The sequence below is a fragment of the Antrostomus carolinensis genome, unplaced genomic scaffold (assembly GCF_000700745.2).
Source record: "Antrostomus carolinensis isolate BGI_N321 unplaced genomic scaffold, ASM70074v2 scaffold19859, whole genome shotgun sequence".
In the NCBI taxonomy this organism is placed as follows: domain Eukaryota; kingdom Metazoa; phylum Chordata; class Aves; order Caprimulgiformes; family Caprimulgidae; genus Antrostomus; species Antrostomus carolinensis.
This window is the reverse complement of record NW_010336668.1, coordinates 2,719-24,250: the sequence shown is the minus strand read 5'-3', so window position 1 is coordinate 24,250 and position 21,532 is coordinate 2,719. Positions and strand designations below refer to the sequence as shown.

The window sequence follows — 21,532 nt, the reverse complement described above, 5'->3', positions numbered from 1 at the left end:
AGTTTGAGCGTGCTAATGATACCTCACCCAACTCTGTGTAATATTTTGTAATATGAATGTTGCACTATCTTTGAAATACAAAGGAAATATGCACCTTGCTTCTTTTTGCATAAATAAGTAGCCTTTGCCTCCTATTGTTATGTTGAAGTTGGCTGGAATGCTTGTCAGTCCAAATCCATGAACACTTGTCAGCATGCACTGATTTAAAAAGTACTTAACTGTATTTCATACTTCTGGTTTAACATCAAGTTTTTTGCTGTTTAAAATGACTAGTCAATTTGATATTGTTCTGTTTTAGACATCCTTAGCCACACGTTTTGCCCAAGAGACATTCGGAAAACAGTACAAACAAACCATAGGACTGGACTTCTTCTTGAAAAGGATAATATTGCCAGGTAAGAGAATAAAAACTAACACGGAAAGATTGAGCAGCAGTAAGACTTACAGAAACAGATTCTTTAGAGTAATGATTACTAAATAAGCTTGGAACAGTACTTTTTATGGCAAAGTACATTAGATTATGCAGAGAAAATTTTGTTAGTATGTTCTTGCCATGTGACAAAGGGTTTTGCATTTACAACTTATATCTTTAAATAAAACAGTGAATTCAAATAAAAGGAATATTGTCCATATTAATGATTTTTATTATCTCTTCTGGAGTGTACTTGCTTTCCATGTGTATGGATAGTGTAACATAAAACAATGAAATGGAACTTCAAGTATATTAATTGAAAAAGTATATGTGTTTTGAAAGAAATAGATTTTTTATTTTTTTAACATTAAATACACAACTTGTATTTGAGTTGTGTGAGGGAAGCATAATGCAGCTATGGAATCGCAGTGCTCTAATATGTGAATGCTGTTTTATGCAAGGCAGCATGAAATTGCTGGCATTTAATAGACCACTAAAATTTAGGGTCCCTTGGCACTCATAAAAATACAGTTTGAGCATTCAAGATGTTTCACTTCATGATGGCAAAGAAACTATTTAGATGCCAGTTGCAGCAGACTGCATAGAAAATGCAAAGAAATAATTATAAAAGAATAATTGCTGGTAGAACTTGTCTTCAAACAATTGGGGATTTGAAATAAGTATTATAATTGATTTGTGGTTGCTCAATTCCTAAGTATGCAAGTATTTAACTAAATGCATTTTCTTCTGGTTTCAGAAATCAGAAGAAGTTAGAAAAAGAATGTGTAATTATTAAAAGTTGTAGTGAGATTTGATAAAGTTGATGCAAGTTCTGGGGTTCTGTCTTTTTCCCTTGTGGAGGGTGGGGAGGGAAGCAAACCCAGAAACAAAGCATTTTAGTTATAACCTGAAGTTATAAGAAAATATATACAGTTCTTGAACTTATTTTGTTAAAATTATATTGCCAATAATTTCTTGATTATATTTATTTATTTTCTTAAGTAAAACAGAATATTTTCAGACTGTTCCTGCATTTGCTATTATGGTTTGGCCATTTTGCTGTACTTTTTTAGTATCTGGTGAGTGATAAAGTACCAAATTTCAGTGCTCCATAAAATCAACAGAATAATTTTTTTATTGTCCTCCTCATGCCTCTAAAAATACCAGTGTGCATAATACTTAACAGCAGTACTTGCAAGTGGAATGTGTACACAAATCATGCAGTGTGCATGCTGAGAACTTGTATTTTGCAAGTTTTTTTCCAGCCGTTAAGCATACAGAAGCTATTAGTACATTACCGGGGTTCTAAATATTCTTCTTGAGTAGAAAATTTGGAAAATTATCAACTATTCATTCATTCATGTTTTACTTTCTCCTAGTTTATTTTGTAATAAAATCAGAATGTAGATGAAAATAGCACCCAAACAGCAACAAAGTCTGTACATCTATTTTCCTCGTGTAACATTTACAAAATAGTAACATTTGTGGAATGTATTCATATGCATGAAAAAGAATTTTTCTGTCATTCTGTTTTTGCCTATGCCTACATATGTGTTTAGGTGTATATGGATTTCTGTATTTTATAGGTTAGCTGAACTGATGGTGAGGAGTGAGTGGGAAGGAAGAGAAGAGGGAGGGAGGTACAATTTCTAAATACTGTAATGGGAAGCATTACTTAAATAAGCGGATTTTTCTAATTTCTTGATTAGTTCTGGGTTTGCAGTGCTGCTATGTTTACTTGGAAGGTTAATTTGAACCACGGCACAGAAATTATAATGTGTATGTCAGCAGGGAAAAAAAAGCCTCGATTCTCTTATTTTGTATGAGAATTGATGAATAAATATGGTTCAGTATTTGAATTTTTTTCTTCTTTAAACATAAGCAAAGATTTCAGAAGTTAAAATTGCTGATTTCTAGAATTGCATTAAAGTTTTCATTAGGTCACATTATTTTACAAGCTAAAATGCATTTTTAAAGTACTGTTTTTCTGGGTTTTTTTTGACTTTTTAAAAATAAAAACTGTATTTGTCTCCAGTTGTTTTTTGCAGTGAAAAAAGTAAATATTTTACATAGTAAAACAATATAGTTTAATACAAATAGTAAATGCTTTCATTAATTTTGAACAATATGACTTCTAGTGTTCAACTGTTGACAAATTCTCTTAATGCAATCTGTTCAAAATATTTTTTCAAATGCAAATCAATTTCATTATATTTACTGATACGGTATCTTGTATAGTCTGGATGCAACCACGGTGTAGATTTTACTGCTTAAATCTGTTAGTCAAAGGGCTGCTGATAGAGATTCTTAAGAGCCATAGTCAAATACTCTTAGGAGGGTTGTGGGCACAGTCCAGTAAACAGGATTCTTATGTTAAAAGGCGTTTTTTAAGTCGTCAGTGCAGAAAGTGGGCAGACTCGTGTTTTTAGTTCCATCTTGACTGTGCAGCACTTTAAGTAAGGTTAACCAAGGCACCAAGTGTACTTCTGCAGGATCACTACAGAATCAGCCCAGTGGCTTCGGTTCATACCAGTGACAGTGCAGGTAGATACCTGCACTGTGTTGCCTCAGTTATTTTAACTTTGCACTTGTTTGCATTTTCTACAGAGTAAAGAAGTGCTAGTTTTTCCTTGTTCTTATCAGTGTATTACATATTATTCTTATGGGATTCTTCACTTATTTTTACTGGTGTATTAACGTTGTTTCTAAGAACTGTCTTACTATACATGGTTTCTTTTTGTTTTGTTGTCATTCTTCAGTTTTTGTGTTCCTCTTAAATGTATGAAAAAATAGAAGATTTCAAACTCTTTGCAGAAAACTTCATGTGCTACTATCATAGTTTTTAATTAAATATTTGCTAGGCAAATTGTCCGGAATTTTTTCTTCTGTCAGAATAACCCTGACATCCTTTTTTGTCCCCCAAAATCAATCTGAGCACAAAGCAAGTATTACAGGACCAAATTGAAAAAAAAAAAAAAAGGCAAAATTAAGCATTTTGTACTGGAGATGGTCAGCATGAATTTCAGTAGTTAGTGAGGTCTTAATTAAGAACCGTTTCACCTTAAATGAACATTCCAGCCTTTTTTTCCCCACTTTCTTTTTTCTGTTGTTAGTGAAGGAAAGTAAATAATTCGTAATAATAGATTTTTAAGTTGAACCGTCACTGTTAAACCATTTAATTTTACTCCTGCATTAAAGTTTCTTAGATAATTTCGTACACTTGTCCAGATACTAAGCCCATGCTGGACATGATCACTACTCTTAGGAGGTTAAAATGAGGTTAGAAACTTTTTAAAGCATTTGAGTGCAAAATTAGGCATCTGAAAATTGTTGAGTTTGAAAGTGATAGTATTTATAAAGCTTTTTTTCCAAATAGCTGGTGTGAATGACATCGTAGATTTCCAGTAGAATATATACAACCAAGTTAGGAGTAGAATGCTGCAGCATGGTGGGCATGTTTAGTTTTTATACCCGCTGAGAACTCATAGTCTGGATTCACCAGTTTATCCATGCCAGATACTTTATGGGAGACTTTCCTGCATTGTTTGCAGTCACTTATGTTCTAAGCTTTAAAAATAATTAATTAATACACAGTATATGCACTGTCAAAGTAAATAAGCTTTTTTATTCTATGAAAGGTTGCCTTTATTGAACTGGTGTGTTTATGATGTATTTACTAAGCTCCATGTAGAAATTCTTTATCTTCGTATTAGATAAAACTCAGTGTAGCTCAAAAATACTGTGAATAGGTTGTCTCACAATTGTCTCTATGTATTTGAGACCAAAGTAGCATTTTAGGAAATCTGCGCTTTTAACCAGATTAAAACAAGATGCATCATAAAAACATAATGTGGTATATTCAATACCACAAGTAACATATTCAGCTATATAGTTCTAATTTGCTGATTCTGTTCACTGAGTGCTGGGATATATTTCTATGGAGCTCTCTCCCTTGCATAACTAATGTGAGTGTGTTAGTTATAAATTAATGGCTGAATATATCACATTGTGTAAAATAGGGTAGTTGATAACATAAAATAGTTGAATTAAGAGTATATCTTTCTTAGCAGCCCAAAGTATTGTGTTCTTTTTCACTCAGCTCTCAGTTGTTGTGATGTGGAATTTGTTGCATTTTTTTAAATCTAGGAATAAAATTAATAGGCAGTTATGATTATTTATGAGTCTGTATGATTGTTACTAACATGTAAGTCATGTGAGTTGTTTGTAGATTAGAAAAGTTTTCATCAGACCTTACTGTATTAGAGTTTGGTGCTTCCAGGTAATCAGAAACTGTTTTTGAAACAGTTCTCACCATGCAAAACGAGCCAAATTAACATGTTTGTATGCATGTGGTGACATACATTGCTGTGTGTACATTTAGTCTGTGGGTTTCTGAGTTGTTAGCTTGCCAAATATGTGTAACTTGTAGGATATTAAATATTGTGTATTTACACTGATTTTTTTTGTACTTTGTTTTTGAAAACTTGTTAACAGTTTCAACATAGCTTAAAGACTGTTTAGAATAGAAAGGAAGATCTATTCTTGGTGTTGATTCTTTGAAAATAAAATTGTATAAATCATGTCCAATTTAGCTGCTTGCTTTGAGGTGGTGGATGGAGGAAGTAATCACAGTTTGCATCTTCAACTTAGATGTGTGTTAGTATTTCTATTTTTTAATCTGTCAACTATATAGTTCTTTAACTGTGTAGTACTAAAAGCATCACTACCAACATGCAGTTACAGTGCAGATTTTACCCACTTCTAGATTTGTAAAGAAAATTTGGAGGGGGGGGGAAGGAACAGGACATGGAGTATGAAATAATGTGATTAAGCTGGCATTGATTGTGTTACCTTTCAAGTCCAAGTACCGTGCTATAGCACTTTCTCTGTAGAGTTTTACATGTTTCTTAAGTTAAGTGTGTTATGTAATTTCTAGTCAGGAATGTTATACTTTATGCAGTTTGAATTCTTTTCTGTTAATATTGAATATGTTAATATCTACCCAAGTTTTACTGCATCTTAATGACTTATCTGGGCACAGGTGACTTTTTTCCAAATGGTACAGTCATCTTTGTGTTGAAGTTTAGTTACTGTTTATTGTATACTTGTGAAAAGCTATTGCTGTTGGTATGCTAGAGCTGTATTACATGCTGTGATAATAATATCTTTAATTTTATTTATATAATTTTATATAATATTTATATACTTTTCCAGGTTATACAATATCTGTATCATTTTTCTTTTTCAGGAAATTTGAATGTTACTCTTCAAGTGTGGGATGTAGGGGGGCAAACGATAGGAGGCAAAATGCTGGATAAATATATTTATGGAGCTCAGGTACTGTATAAATGGTGATAATTTTATCTATAGTAATTATATAAAATTCGTTAAAACTTTGTTCTTAGAGTTATACATATCTTACAGGTTGTTGCCTTTTAGATCTCAAAAATGTTGAATCTCTGCTTAACCTAAATTTAATTAATATTAATATTCAAGTCTAATTTTTTAGAAGTGATTTAAAAAGCAAAGCAAGGGTGTGCATTTGTAGATCTGAATAGCTCTCGAGAACAGATGTATGTTTCCATGCTTTGTGTCTTGAGTTAAAAAAAGCAATCATAGTAAATAGTAAAGGCTATTTGGATATCCACATGGTAGATATAGTGGCTGCTTTTAGAACAGATGCCTCCTGCAGGGAAAAAGTAGAAGGAGGAAATTAAGAGCAATCCTGCACCATTAAACTCGTACATGCAACTGGGGTTGTAAGAGGGCACACAAAAGAAGGCAACCAGGTAGCGAAATATTTTTGAAGAACTCTTATCGAATGAAAATTAACTTTATCTTGAGGTTAACTAAGCAACTTAAAGTGAATGATAGGATTAAGTAAGCTAAATATTTCAACAGTATCTTGGGTTATGAGGTGGTTTAGGAGGATGTACTATATGCCAAACTTCTTAACATGAGTGATCCTAAAATGTAGTCTGTTCTTTAATTTAGAGTTTGTAATGAGAACAATAGGCATAATGTTTTATTAGATAATGTTATATTTATCTGAAAAGAAAACAAATGCAACAGTTTTTCTCCCAGTAGTTTAAGCAATACGAATATGGAATCCTAAAACTTTCATTAGACAGAAACTTTGTACTGGTAAGTACAGCACAGGAATGGCTAATTAAGGAGATTAGGATTGATTAGTTAATATGATAAAGAGAAACTTGTCAATTTAACGTTTTGTCACTTTCAAAAAATGTCTAAATGTTTTTAGCTGTTGCATCTGGTTTCTAGCATTTTCTTATTTTTTTAATAAAAAACGTTTTGCTGCCCTGTTAAAGATCTACCAAGCAACAGGAGAAAGTGGCTTCCATGACAGACGGAATGTGATTAATCACAAATTGTTGCCATATGCCCAAAGTAAACTCAATGAAAGAAATAAAAGGCTATTAACTTTTTCTGTATTTAATTTGGTGATAAACTTAGGAGTTTCTTATCTGTAAAAGCAGGTCAAAAAGTTAATACCAGTGCCCCAAAGTAGTTAAAAAGTTGGTATCAGCAAGCCTAAAGTTAAAAAAGTTTGATTTTTAGTCTTTCTGAGCACATGAACAAAACCCCATACATCCAGTCTCTTTTCCTTTAATCCTCTGCAGCCCTCATTGTAACTCATTTTTGTAATGAACTAATGGCTGTTCGCTCTTCCATTGTTGGCATGTATTGCCAGTGTAATAGGCTTCTTATCATCAAAGCTGATTTATAACACACTTTTCTATAGCTTTGCAGCTTTAACAACACCTGTTAAAGACACATAAAACTATCTTTACTTTAATCTATTCATGAAATGCCATGAATAATCTGGAAAAGCCCTGCTTTCAGTTTATTTCTAGGCAGAAGCTTGTTTCATGTTGAACATCTGTAGCTTAGTAGAAGAAAAAGAGGAAAGATAAAGTAGAACAAATAGGAGTATTTAGAAAAAAAATCCCTTTAAGTATGTCTAAAAATTCCTGTGAATAGACAGCAAAGCAGCAAAAAAGTAACTGGGAAGAGCTAGCATGGAATTAGCAAGGGTAAATTGTGCCCAGCCAACTTGGTTGCCTTCTGTGGTTAGATGATTGGCTCTGTGGAGAGGAGAGCAGTGGATGTCATTTGCCTTGACTTCAGCAAGGCCTTTGATGTAATCTCCCATAAGATTCTTATGGACAAAATATAGATACAGACTGGATAGGTGGATCATAAAGTGACTGAAAAACTGAATGGGCAGCAGGACTTAAAGGGAGATGGCCCATAGCTCAGTATCTTACTGGTGCCTGGTTATAAGTTGTATTCCTTAGGGGTTGGTACTGGCATCACGTCTTTTATTAATTCTTTAAGCAATGAAACAAAACATTGTTTGTAAGTTTGCAAATGACGCCAAATTGGTGAGGAATGGTCAATATACCGGAGAGTGGGGCTGCTATTGAGAGAGACTGTGACCCGCTGAAGGAATGGACCAACTGAAACCTTGTGAAGTTCACTGAAGACAAATGCAGAGTCCTGCACCTGGGACAGAATATCTTTATGCAGGCTGGGAATCAACTGTCAAGGAATCAACTGGAGAGCGTCCAGCAAAGGGCCATGAAGCTGATTAATGCACTGGAGCATCTCCTCTATGAGGAAGGGCTGAGAGAGCTGGGACTGCTCAGCCTGGAGAAGGCTCAAGGGGATGTTATCAATATATATAAATACCTGAAGGGAGAGTATAAAGACGGAGCCAGGCTCTTTTCAGTGGTGCTCAGAAACAGGACAAGAGGCTGTGAGCACAAACTGAAACACAGGAGGTTTCCTCTGAACATCAGGAAATACTTTTTCATTGTGAGAGTGACCTAGCACTGGCACAGGTTGCCCAGAGAGGTTGTGGAGTCTCCATCCTCAGAGATATTTAAAAGCCATCTGGTCCTGGGCAGCTGGCTTTAGGTGACACTGCTTGAACAGGGGTGTTGGACCAAACAACCTCTAGAGGTCCCTTCCAACCTCAGTCATTCTGTGAAATGGCTTTGGAGAAAAGAAGGTGGGAGTCCTACTGAAAAAAAAACCCAAAAAAACCCAGCTAAATGGAAATCAGCAATTTCAGTGTCACTCTTGCAACAGTAAAAGTTAGCTGAATACTGGGCTACATTAATAAGAATGAAGTAGGCAAATCAAGGAAAGTGATTATCATCCTCTCTGACATTTTTGAGGCTGCATTTGGAGTACTGTGTTAATTTTTGGGTTCCCCAGTAGAGGAAAACCTTTAAAATATTGGAGCAATTCTAGCAAAGGTTGCTACAAAAGAAGTATGTGTACCTATGTTGTGTTGAATTTGGTCAGTGTTTGTGGTCCAACTGGAATTGTAAACATCTTGTTTGTAAAGTACACAAGCTATACACTTACACATAGAGTAAATTATTTAGATCTGTTGCAGAAATTGTGTTCATTTGCATGTATTATCCAAATCTAAATAATTCAGATTTAAAGTACATATGTACAATAGCTTGCAGCATGCCTACAGTATGCATCATGCTTTTATCCAGGATTTGCAGATGCCCATAGCCTTGCATAGATTTCATCTGGTTGACCTTATTGCTCTCTAAAACTACCTGAAAGGAGGTTGTAGCGAGGTGGGTGTTGGTCTCTTCCAAGTAACAGGTGATAGGACAAGAGGAAATGACTTCAAGTTGCGCCAGAGGAGGTTTAGATTGGATATTAGGAAAAATTTCTTCACTGAAAGGGTGATCAAGCATTGGAACAGGCTGCCCGGAAAAGTGGTTGAGTCACCATCCCTGGAGGTATTTAAAAGAGGAGTAGATGTAGCACTTAGGGACGTTGTTTAGTGGGCATGGTGGTGTTGGGTTGAGAGTTGGACTTGATGATCCTAGAGGTCTTTTCCAACCTTAATGATTCTATGATTTTATTATCATGAGATTCAGAAATCACAAGTGGTTGAATTATTAGCTTTCTGCTCAGAAATCCAAATGTATGGTAGACTTACTTATAAAATACTCATATCAGCTGGAGATGGAAATTTTGAGAATCTGAAGCAACTGAAAGGGTTATCTTAATAGCAAGTCTACAGTTGACTTGATCTCGGTTGAAATTTGATCAGGATATCAGAGGGAGTAAGTGGAGTGTCCATCTATGCTACAAACCTTGCACCTGGAGGTGAGAGCAGAGTGAGAGCAGAATCACTTCCCTAGGATAGATCTTTTGGTTAAGTTACGGTTAAGGTGCCATTTTTTGACTTAGGGTCCTGATTTCTTGTCCATGTTTTAAAATAAGAATGTCATATTTGAGGATGAGTACCTACTTAATTTGCTTGCGTGCTTGCAGTTGAAGAAATTGCAATTCACTTGCTGTCTTGAAGCGGTTGCTTCAGGATTGAATATTAGGAAGAATTTACTGAAAGGATTATTGGGCATTGGAACGGGTTGCCCAGAGCAGTGGTGGAGTCCCCATCCCTGGAGGTATTTGAGTGTCATGTAGACAGGATGCTTAGGGACATGGTTTAGTCAAGGACTTGTCAGTTTTAGGTTGATGATTGGACTATGTGAATCTTAAAGGTCTTTTCCAATCTAGGCAATTCTGTGATTCTGTGATTGAGTGACCATATCCTTAGTATCAGCAAAGACAACAGTGATTAACTATATGTAGACTGTAAACTGTTTTCACTTGTAAAAATAGCATTTATGCAGGTATACAAGATATCATAATGAAGTTACTCTTTGCTAAAATTTATATTCTGTGACTAGAAAAAAAATGTAGAATTTTGATCTGACATATTTAATGAACATTAATGAAAATTTGAAAGTTAATTTAGTTCCTTCATACTAAAGTGAGTCATAGGATGAGGGCAGCTGAGGATAAACCTGAAGAAGAAAACATACGGTTTTACTTAGTGTTTTTCGTAGCTTTCTTTTATTGTGATAAGTCTTGATGTAAACTTGCCACCTTTTGAATGCTGATTGTCTAGTGTGAATATATCGCCTGGTTACCACACTTCCATAATAGTGGTTCTGCTGTATAATAGCACTGCTGCTGTTTTTGTGGTAAATATTTCAGAACCACTCCCATCTCTTACCTGTAATTGCTACCTCTACCCACTTACCTAGTTTAAAGTATCTGTAAGAGCTGGCATACACTACCTCGTAAATTGGCTTGTTATAAGAGTACTTGAATAAGAGTACTACAGACTCTACCTTCTCCAGAGACCAGCAAATAATTTCTGCAAAATTCTCAGTTTCCAGTGACCTATTTTTGAAAATACTCTATAGTTCCAAAACAAAAAACACTCACATATGCACTAATGTAGACAAAATGTCTCTCTTAATAGAGTGCAATTATGCAAGCAGGGGCTATTTGCCACGTCGCTGGAGACTAGAGAATTAACGTGCTGTTCTCGGCATGTTGTCCTCCATATATTTCAAACCTATTTCGTGGCAGGGAAATATGCTACTTTTGTGTAAAAAGGCCAGTGTTACTTTTTCACATTAATTCATCATGCAGAATAGTGAAATAACAGCTTTTATACCATCTACTCATTCTGTACTCCATGTACTGTAAGTTTGTGGAAAATGTGATGTATTTTTTTGTGAAAAAAATGATGGGGTTTCTCTGTTAAATAAGAAAAGGTGAAATAAATTTTAGCTCCATAATTTTATGGAGTTATGACTATTCCTTCACTATTTATCTATATCGTACTAAGTTGCTTAGAGAGTGCTGTTGTGGCAAAAATCTAAGCAAGAAGTTTTTATGACTTGGAGGCCATGCTGCTTTTTTTTTCCATCTCTAAGATGTCATACCTGCCATCTTTGTTTCTAGTGTATAGCAAATATTGACAAGATTTTTTTTTAAAAAAAAGGTGTTGAGAAAAAAATATATTTTAGAGGCAATTTTCTGGAGCACGGAGAAGGAGACCAAAAGGAAGTTATGTGAGCTCTAGTTGCGAACTTTTTTCAATGATTTATTTCACAGTAAATCTACCGTGAATTCTTTTTCTTCCAAAGGTGTAGGTAGGCTGCAGTTGACTAGAGGACATGTAGCAGAGTAGCATTTGATGTAGAATTAGTTAGAAACAGAGTTGGCTAACTTTAAATGCTCAGATTCTATTAACTTTATCTTACATCTAACTCTGATTAAACTCTTCAGTGCTGAAGATAGTTTAGATAGTCTGCTCTGCTTTTTTTTTTTTTTAACCTTTACGATACCTGTCTTTCAGCTTGAGTTTCTTCTTTTCCACTGAGCATTTAATAACATCAGCATGTCCTTCCTAGAGCAAGGCTTATATTATGAAAGACAAATACATACATGCACAGGCATTTAGATAGTTATAAAAATAGTCAGAAGTTAACTGAAACACAAGATACTGAGGAATAAACTGTACAAAAGTTGGAAGAGGGAGGTGAATGTTTAATATTAGACTTGATTAGTAAAGTAAAGGAGGAAGGATAACAAGGGAAAAGATGGATGTCCTAATTCTTAATTTCCTTGAAGGAACTGGTGGTAGCTGTTCCTCAACTATTAATAGAAATCAATAGCAGCCATATAAATGTAAGGAACAAGAACTCATTTTGCCAAGGAATTGATGTCATCGAAGGAAAAGAGATAGATTTGTATTGCTGCCATACGGAAATAGGAATTGAAGGGATCTCAATAGGATCTGTTGCCCTCCTCCTAAGCTATACCTGTGTAAAGTCTATTTAGTTTTTATAAACCTTCAAAAATCCTCCAGTGTTGGTGACTTTGCTGTCTAAGAAGGTGGTGTATTTCAGAGCTATGTTTTTATTGTCTACATGTATGTACCCTTGCAATAATCTTCTTGCTGTAAGTTAAACCTATTGGTACATGTTATATTGATTACAGAATTGTAAGAAAGGTCAGGGTGGAAGGGATCTCAGGAGGGCTCTAGACAAACCTCCTGCTCAAAATAGAGTCAGCTGTGAGATGAGACTAGGTTTCTGAAGATTTTATCCAGTTCCTTCTTTTAAGCCTCTAAGGATGGAGACTAAGCAACCTCTTTGGGCAACCTGATCCGCTGCTTGATTCTCCTTATGGCTTAAAAGCTTTCCCTTATCCCTAGTTTGAATTTCTCTTGTTTCAACGTATGCCCATTGTTTTTCATCCTCCTGCCATGCTCTACTGTGAAGAGCGTGGCTCCACCTTTTTCATAGTTTCTTCATGTGTATGGGAAGGCTGCTTTTAAGTCCTCCCAGGAATTGTAGTTTTCTCAGCTTTTTGTCATCGGACAAGTGCTTCAGTCTCTGATCATCTTGGTGACCCTCTGCTCAACTTACTCCAGTTTATTGATGTCTTGAGGGGCCTAAGACTGGATGTATTTCTTCAGCTGTGATCTAACAAGTGCTGAGTAGAATGGAATAGATCCCTTGGTCTAGTGGCTGTGCTTCTGCTAGTACCATCCAGGATTGAATTGACCATTGTTGCTGCCAGGGAACATTGCTGGCTCATATTTGGCTTGCTGTCTGCTAAGACCTGCAGGTCATTTTCAGCTGCTCCCCAGCCAGTCAGTCTCCTCAGCCTGCTTTGTTTATTCTTCTCCAGCTGCAGGGCTTTGCGTTTGTCTTTGTTCAATGTTGAAAGGTTCCTGTTTGCTCATTCCTTGAGTGTGTCTACATACTTCGTGGTAGCCCTGCCCTCAGGCATATGGGCTGGTCCTTCCAATTTAGTGTCATCCCCAAGCTATGTATGAGAGCATATGAAAAAGAACTCTAGTTATCTTCTCTTGAACCTTTTACCATCATCATTATGCCTGCCATCAGTCTTGTGTTTGTTGAAACAGTCCATTTTTTTAAATTTTCTGATGTCAAGTCATGGTTTCTAACCTTATGATACTGTTACTGGTCTCTTGTAGTCTACCATTTTCTTCACATTCAGTGTCCAAAGCTGGATGCATTATTTCACCTGGAATGTTTCATGCCCGTGTGATATTTGCCTTTTTGCAACAAAATAAGCTTGACATATTCAACTGAGATGTACTATAACTCCTTGATCCTGTTGTAGAGAACCTGCTACAAAGCCAGATGTTTCCTGTTGTGCAGTTGATTATTGCTTCCTTTGAACTTGTCATGGTACTTAGTGAGTTGCATCCTATTATTTTTCGGTTATTTCTCATAATATAATCTAAACTCTCCTCAAATAATATTGCAGTCTCCACCAGCTTGTTGTAATGTGTGAAATTGATTTAATAAGCATGCACTATATTTTGTGATATAAGACACTCAGAATCACAGAATGGTGGGGGTTGGAAGGGACCTCAGGAGATCATCTAGTCCAGCCCCCTGCCAAAGCAGGTTCACCTACAGCAGGAAAGCATCCAGGTGGGTTTTGAACATCTCCAGAGATGGAGACTCCACAACCTCTCTGGGCAGCCTGTTCCAGTGCTCTGTCACCCTCACAGTAAAGAAGTTTTTCCTTAGGTTTGTATGGAACTTTGGCTGTTCCAGTTTTTGCCCATTGCCCCTTGGCCTGTCACTGGGTACTACTGAAAAGAGCCCAGCTCCGTCCGTTTGGCCCTCACATTTCAGATATTTATAGACATTGATAAGATCCCCTCTGAGTCTCCTCTTCTCCAGGCTGAAGAGTCCCAGCTCCCTCAGCCTCTCCTTGTAAGGCAGATGCTCCAGACCCCTCATCATCTTTGTGGCCCTACACTCCTCATTAAACTATCAAGTAAAGACAAATGCCCCAAAAACTTGACTTGAAAAATCTTTTTTCTTCACAGTGGGTCATTGAACCAGCTAATTTTATATGCATGGTACTGTTTTTTTTAGAATATTTGTGAAAATTTCATGTGAGGAACAGTGTGGAGTTGCAGGGATTTCTTTTCCAGATATGAACTCTGTGAGAACAATTGCAGCAAAAACCAATTCTGAATTTATTCCTCATTTACAAGACCCTTAGTGTATTAGGGTGTGGTGGAAAGCAGGAGCAGAAGGCTCGATAATTGAGAGGAGACTGATTAGTGAGAGCTGATCTTAGAATTATGAAGGGGAGAAGGCGAACATTTGGGCTGTTGTTGGGCTGTGCTTTGTAATACTGGATATTAGCTCTGACTAATCCTCAGTAATGTCTGAGTATTTGTTACTTGTAGCATGGCCCAAAACCTCTGAAATACATGGGACACCCTCATTTTTCACTTCTGACCACATTTTTAGTTTCTCCTTTGAAAGTTTCAAGCTTGCCAGTACTTCTCACTTGTCTTCTACAACAGGGAAGGAAGGGATCTGACCTTTCTCCCCAGAGAAAAGCAGAGATGTGACAGCCAGGCAATGTGCAGCATTGTATGATTGAACTGCTTTTATTTTTCATTTTTTTTTTTTTTTTCAAAAAGGGAACAGTAAAGCTACAAATAATATTAGCTAAAATAAAAGTCCTTCTCCAGTGTGATTTTTATCTTACTATTAGTGTGAACTGCTTTTCTGTTTTTCCATAAAGCATATGCAGTTTGGAATATTTCTAATATAACTAATTGTGCTCTTTACTGAATTGCCTTTTTTTTTTCCTGACCTTGTAGTTCAATTAGCATCTGAATTTGGAACACACAGAATGCAGGAGAAATTTTGTAAAAAAATGTGTTTATTACAGAAGCTTCTAATTATTTTAATTATTCCTCAGAATATACAAGCCATTATTTATTAATGCTCTATTTTATGATAATAATTTAGACTGATGCAAATTTTATTATGTTAAAATATAAAAAAAACCCTGTAACATTTAAAATATATCTTCTTATTTAGGGTATTCTCTTGGTTTATGATATTACCAACGGCCAGAGCTTTGAAAATTTAGAAGACTGGTATAATGTGGTAAAAAAAGTAAATGAAGAATCAGAAACACAGCCACTTGTGGCCTTGGTTGGAAATAAAAGTAAGTTATTAATACTTAAATATTATTTTAAATACCATGGATGTTGCTCTCTACTGAAGAAATGTTACAGGAATGTCACTAATATATCTTTAGTAAAGTGTAATTAAATACTCAGTTGTGTGTCTACCTCAGTATTCTGTTTCGCTGCATCATGCCTTGTCTAGCCTGCAGCCTCTCTGCCTGTGTTTTCTTCACCTGGAGAGCAGCACACAGGAGTAGAGAGATCTCTCTCACCCATGTTTGAATTTGATAGGGCTTCAGGATATAGTCATGGCATTCATCTAGAATGGAGAACTGGGAAGCATTCCTGGATCTAATAACAGGTATATTTCATGGTTCTGTATGTCAAGAGACTTCTAAATTAAGTACTGGTATATATTATTTAAAATACCTACACTATGCACGAGGCATAATATTTATGAGTTGCATAGTAGGCTTTTTTTGCATGCTATCTGTAATTTTGCACGAGATTACTTATTTGCTGTTGTTCTGGGTTTTTTTTAACCTGTTCTCTTTTTGATCATGTAAGTATGATATAAGGGTTTTCTTCTGACCACCAAAATATGCCACTTTAAATAACCATCACCTAGTTAGTTTCTTAATTAGATGGATTCCCAATTCTCCCATTTCCAGCTAAGAAATCTTACAGAAGCATCCTTATTAGCATATCTGAGGTCTTGATCCTGACTCTCTTACCCTTTTTCTATTGAAGTTGATAAAAACAACATAAAGCAATTTTAGAAACAAAGTAGTTGGAACAGATACAGAATTTTTTAACAATGTAAATACATTTTTGAACAACAAAAAATAGGGGGTTTTGTTTTGTTTGGTTGTTGTTTTTTTTTTTTTTTTTTACTTTTCAAGTAATTTGTGTTCATGTCACAATGTCCATAAGTGAACAAACCTGAAAAAAAGACCTCATCCAGCCAGTTAGTATCGTTTAAAAGCATTTGGAAACAATGTAGAGACAACACTTTCATTCAGAACCATTAACTGTAGTGTTGCTACTGTGATGCAGTAGCATTTTATGATATTAATTATGAAAGACTACTTATTTTCTGGAAGAAAACAGAGAAGCTCTTAGAGTTACAATATATAAATAGCACTTCTGAAAGTATAACATAGACAGTGTTGTACTCTAGCAGACCAGAGTCAGTAATGCAGATTCTGTTGAAATTAAAATGAAAAATATTTTTCACTGATTTATATTTTGCCCCAAAATTGGACTTCCTAGCTGGAGTTCTGCAGATCTTATGAAGTATTTTCAGTAAGATACACTATACAAAAGATAAATAATGTTCTTTTGCTGGAATGACACCACACAGGTAGAAAATGGGACACTAGTTTCCATTTGAAGGAGTTTTATTTCTGTTATATACCTTAAGTATATATATTTTTCTCATATACATGCCTGCAATTCTTTAAAATCCAAGTATTTCCTTGGGAGCATCTGCCAATTGAATATGCTTTTGTGGGTGAGTTTCCAGATAAAGGCTGATACTGACTAGTGAAAGATCTTTTGTTTTATGAAAAGAGCAACTGAAGGAACAGTGTGCTTGCTATCTTTTTTTTCCTTCAGAAGCTGTGTATAAAGAAAAAAAAGCAAACTGTTGCTTTCATGTGATCCTTAAGGATTTTTGTTGTTGTTGTGCATGTTAAGCATGCAGAAGGTGCTGCTTACAGAGGTCATTTTTTTATTTTGTTTTTATTTCAGCATTATAAAAATTAAGCTTTTAGAAGTGTATTGCTTTTCTGAATTCTGTAATAGGAGAGGAATATCTAGGAGGGTTTCCACCCCAATACTTTCATGGCCTGTGAGAGGTAACTGTAGTCAGTCTCCGATTGTTACATAAATAGAAAACAGGGTAAATGTTTATATAGAAGCATGGTGTATTACCAAAGGATAAAGTTACCAGTTCTTCAGGTGAAATCACTGTGTTCAGAATAGCTCAACTTTCTTACTCACTGATAAGACGGTTGTACACAATGCAACAGCAATAACAAGTTTAGAGACAAGAAAAGCCATTTGATGAATTTATGAACTTATTTGACCTCACGCCATCGTACTGGAGAAATACTTTGAGTCAGTGGTTTCTGTCTCAGGACTATACTTGGTTTTGAGCTATACGTGTCTTTTAGGAAAATATCCAGGTATGTTCACTTAAAGACTAGAAACATCTGTATCTGCAGGCAAGTTATTCTAACACTTAACTTTCTTTCTGATAAAAGTTTTAAAAAATTGCTAAGAATGCAATTATTTTCATTCATAGCATCTGGAAAGCACTGGGCCAGTATTTAGGTACCTAGATAAGAATTTGGAAGCTCAGCTGAAACCATCCATTTTGAAACCTGGGTTTAAACTTAGCTGATCTTTTAAGTATACTTAGCTTGGGCTTAGGCTCTCATTTGACCATTTTCACTGACTAATACTGTCTGATATTGTATACTAATACTGGAAAAAATAAGTATTTTTTTGTTTTGGGGTAAGTACATCGGGATCTCTGCTGTAGTGCTTCAGAAATAGAAAAAGACATAGTTAAAAAAAAAAGCTTGTAAGAAAACAATAAAAAACCTTTTTCTTCCCAATGAAATATAGAAAATTGTACACATTAATTCTATTATATGAAAATAATTTCCTTGGGTAATTTTGTCATTGAAAGCAAATTACTTCAGGTATAGCAGTATAGGGTGCATAATTGTGTACTAGCTATTAAATTGTCTATAGAACTGCATGATTTATTGGTGTTTTGTTGTATCAGTTTGTAGTCATTCTATTAATGTGTTAAGTTTCCAGGAATTTCTTTAGTATTCCATCTGTTGTAATTTCTACATACAAAGCTCCAATCAGTCTCCAGTCTCTCATCCATCAAAAATTCACCTGAAAATAATAGATTAGTATGAACTGAGATCTCCTAAATTCTGGACCTCCCCACTCCTCTTTTTTTTTTTTAGGACTAGCTAAAATTACAGACTGTCTTTGGCCACTAATTTACTAAAAATAAACACAGGTTGCCCAAGGAAGTTGTGGATGCCCCCTCCCTGGAAGTGTTTAAGGCCAGGTTGGATGGGGCTTTGAGCAACCTGGTCTAGTGGAAGGTGTCCCTGCTGATGGCAGGGGGGTTGGAACTAGATGATCTTTGAGGTCCCTTCCAACCCAAACCATTCTGTGATTCTATGATTGAGAGAACAAGAGCTTCAGAGACATAGTCCTCCTTTGGGAAAGCAATGATTTATTTGAGGTGACTGTCTTCCTCCTGGGTGCTTAGTTTTTTGGGTTTTTTTGTTTGTTTGTTTTTCATTCTTTCTTCCTTCCCATACATTTTTTTTTTTTCCATAGCCTGACCTACACATTTGGTCAGAGAGAGCAGAAGACTGATTTGAGTCACAGTCCTGCCCAGACCTGCTTCCTACGCTTATGTCTGATTATCAGTTAATTCTCTGTCTTTCTATGGATTTTTTTTTCTGTGCATTTGGTAAAAACCAAACTTGTAAAATTTAACATAGAATTTTTCTTTTTCTTATTAATTGTAAGTCATAAGATCTTAATAATCCTAAAATTTACAGTTACTGTTAAATCTTAAATTTGATGTTCCTTGTAACTTACTTTATGGTGTTCTAACCTTATTTAATACAAAGTATACTTGAAGTGTGCTTATTTCTGTGTTTCTAATACCACTTCATTTGCACCAGAAAGAAGGGAGTAAACCTTATTGTTAATCTTAACAAATGCTTTTGAGTTTCAGTGCAATTACTTAAAACTTATATAGATAAGTTGCTGTCAAATACTTTGATTCGTATGGTACAGTATAAATTAAACTATAGTTGTCAAGTTGTATTTTGTGCACTTAGGATCTTTGCTTAAATTTGGTATAGAGAAGGTTCAGTAATCACAGTGGATCTAGTTGTTCATGTGAGTTAGAGAGGCTTTACTATGTTTGGTATGACTGGTGTGTTCTATGTTGACTACTTTATATATTTTCCTCTGTGCTAATCTATAGGGAGACTCCTCAAGTGTCGTACCAACATTTTCAGTGGATATATTGTAAACAAAAATTAACCCAGGTTGTATGGGAGCTACACTCATTTTGATTTATAGCTACTAAGATGGTCTTAGGGCGGTGGTTATCTGTAGCTTATATAGGGGGTAGGAATTATCAGGTACCAGTGTGTAGTGGATGGATGAATGATTTCTATTCATAGAGATGCTAACCAGATCCACTACTCAATAAAGACTAATAACTCAGATTTTTAAACAGTCTTCATGACAGATGAGGGCACAGAGGAGAATGCATCAACACTAATTAAGAATGTTGACCGTTTGTTCGTCTTAGCCATGATTAATTGATCTTGGAGTGCTATCTCTGAACAGGAAGTGGTATGCTGTTACATTGTGAAGTTTAAAGGTTACATTTTAGTGTACCCTTTAACTTGCGTTTGCATACAACATTAAAATGTTTTTACCTATCTTATCTGAGCACAGAAAGAGACATTTTTCAGTACAGATACAAATGAATGTTTGGTGTACTGTGTACTAATGCAAATCTGGCTGGTAACAGGACATACCCAGTCTGCTTTTGGACTCTGTTACTGCCGTCTGAGCTTAGTCTCCTCAGTTTTACTCAGGAAATGTCTTCATTAATACTCATTTTGAGGTTCTGGCTTATTAAAATTCAGAACTATGCATTAATTCTCTTGTCCCTCCCAAACTCCCTCAGCTGTTTTCTGTTCTTGTTTCCTGTGGACTTGCACTTGTTAGATCCTTCACCTGCAATTAAGACAAGTGCTGAGAAGCAAATGCAAAGACCCCTGTTCTTTTGAGTCTTATGCCTGATTAAACTAAAGTTCCTGTATGCCTGGTAGCAGGTCCAGTCACCTGAGCCTCAGACACGCTCCTGGGATTGGAGGGTAAACTACTTACATGTAGAGACTCTTAAAAAGAAGACCTTGTCCTGTGCTACGGTCAATTTACCAACTCATTTGAATAAATGTAGAATGCTACCCTGTTTTAAAATATGTATAGAATGTTTGTCTCAACAAACTTGTAAGATTAATAGAAAATTTCAGTCTTACGGATTTGTTTGTTTCAATGGTCAGGCATTTTTAAAAATTATTTTTACAATAAACTTAAATTAATGAAGGGAGAAATCACAGGTGAAAATGAACTTTTGTTCACCGTAATAATATATTTCCAATCCAGTGTCTGAATGTGCTCTGTATCACTTTAGGGGTGGGAGCAATCTAGAAACATACACATTTTTGAGTGGTAAAATTACCTTGCTTGTCTGAGAAAGCATCTGTCTTGTGAGATTTTGATCCTAAATGATGCTTGGCATAATATTAATGATGTTGGCTACCATCACTGCCTGAGTGATCTATTTAATTATGTCTGTTAAATTGCTATGTGGGCAAGGCTACTAAACTGTGATATATGCCACACAGAGATATATAAAGTGTTTCTTCAGGAAGTAGCTGAGCTCACAGAAAATTATACAGAACAAAAGACAGAAGGTTTATTGCTGTTGTGTTGTATTTACTTAGACATATTCCATTGGCTGAGAAGGGAAAACACCTGGCAGGATAGATCAGAAGGATCTGGGCATATGTACTCCGTTCTGGCCCCAGTCTCTGTGTAATCTGCTGTGATAAATGTATCTGTTGCATCTGGTTGCAAATCATCCCATGTTTTACTTGAACCTTTCTTTCAGAATCCTTCATAAAATGCTAACTTGCATGGAAAGTCACAGTGGACACAGCAGCTGCTAAATCACCTGTTTGAAAACCGATATTTTAGACTTCTGGACTTTCTTCCAGTGCTGCAGCCATTACAGGAGCATGTATACAGGATAGGTTTTGATGGTGGCTCTCCAAAGCCAAGTGGCCTGTGCCAGAGTGCTAACAAAAAAAAAATAGAGTAGAAAGGGGAAATCTTTTCTGTCATGCTGCTCAAAAGATAATGATCATGTTTCCTCATTTGGATTGTATGGTGCTTTAACAAGAAAGTGAGGATATATGAACTAGTCCAGCTGATAGACTGTTCTAATGTTATGCTTTTTTATTTTAGTGAGTATGAATAACTTGGTTTCTTCTTCCTGCACTTAACATCTTGAAGCTACACTTCAGTTTTTTATTTGCGCATGTAAGTTTTGCCTTCTAAGACCAACCAAGAACTAAGACCAAGTTCAAGGTCCTGGGAGAATATTGTTAGTGTAGTTGGAACTCAAGTGCCAGTGTGACAGA

At 35.6% G+C, this 21,532-nt stretch overlaps 1 protein-coding gene across 1 annotated transcript; it reads left to right on the top strand.

Annotated features, from left to right (window-relative positions):
- Positions 1–298: 298 nt before the first annotated feature.
- Positions 299–15,295, top strand: LOC104530385 (ras-related protein Rab-28; the record flags this gene model as incomplete). The annotated part of the gene is made up of 3 exons (XM_029086724.1): positions 299–395; positions 5,661–5,749; positions 15,166–15,295. Coding segments are annotated over 3 exons (316 nt in total), but the record flags the coding sequence as incomplete, so codon positions are not given.
- Between the last annotated feature and the right edge of the window lie 6,237 nt (positions 15,296–21,532).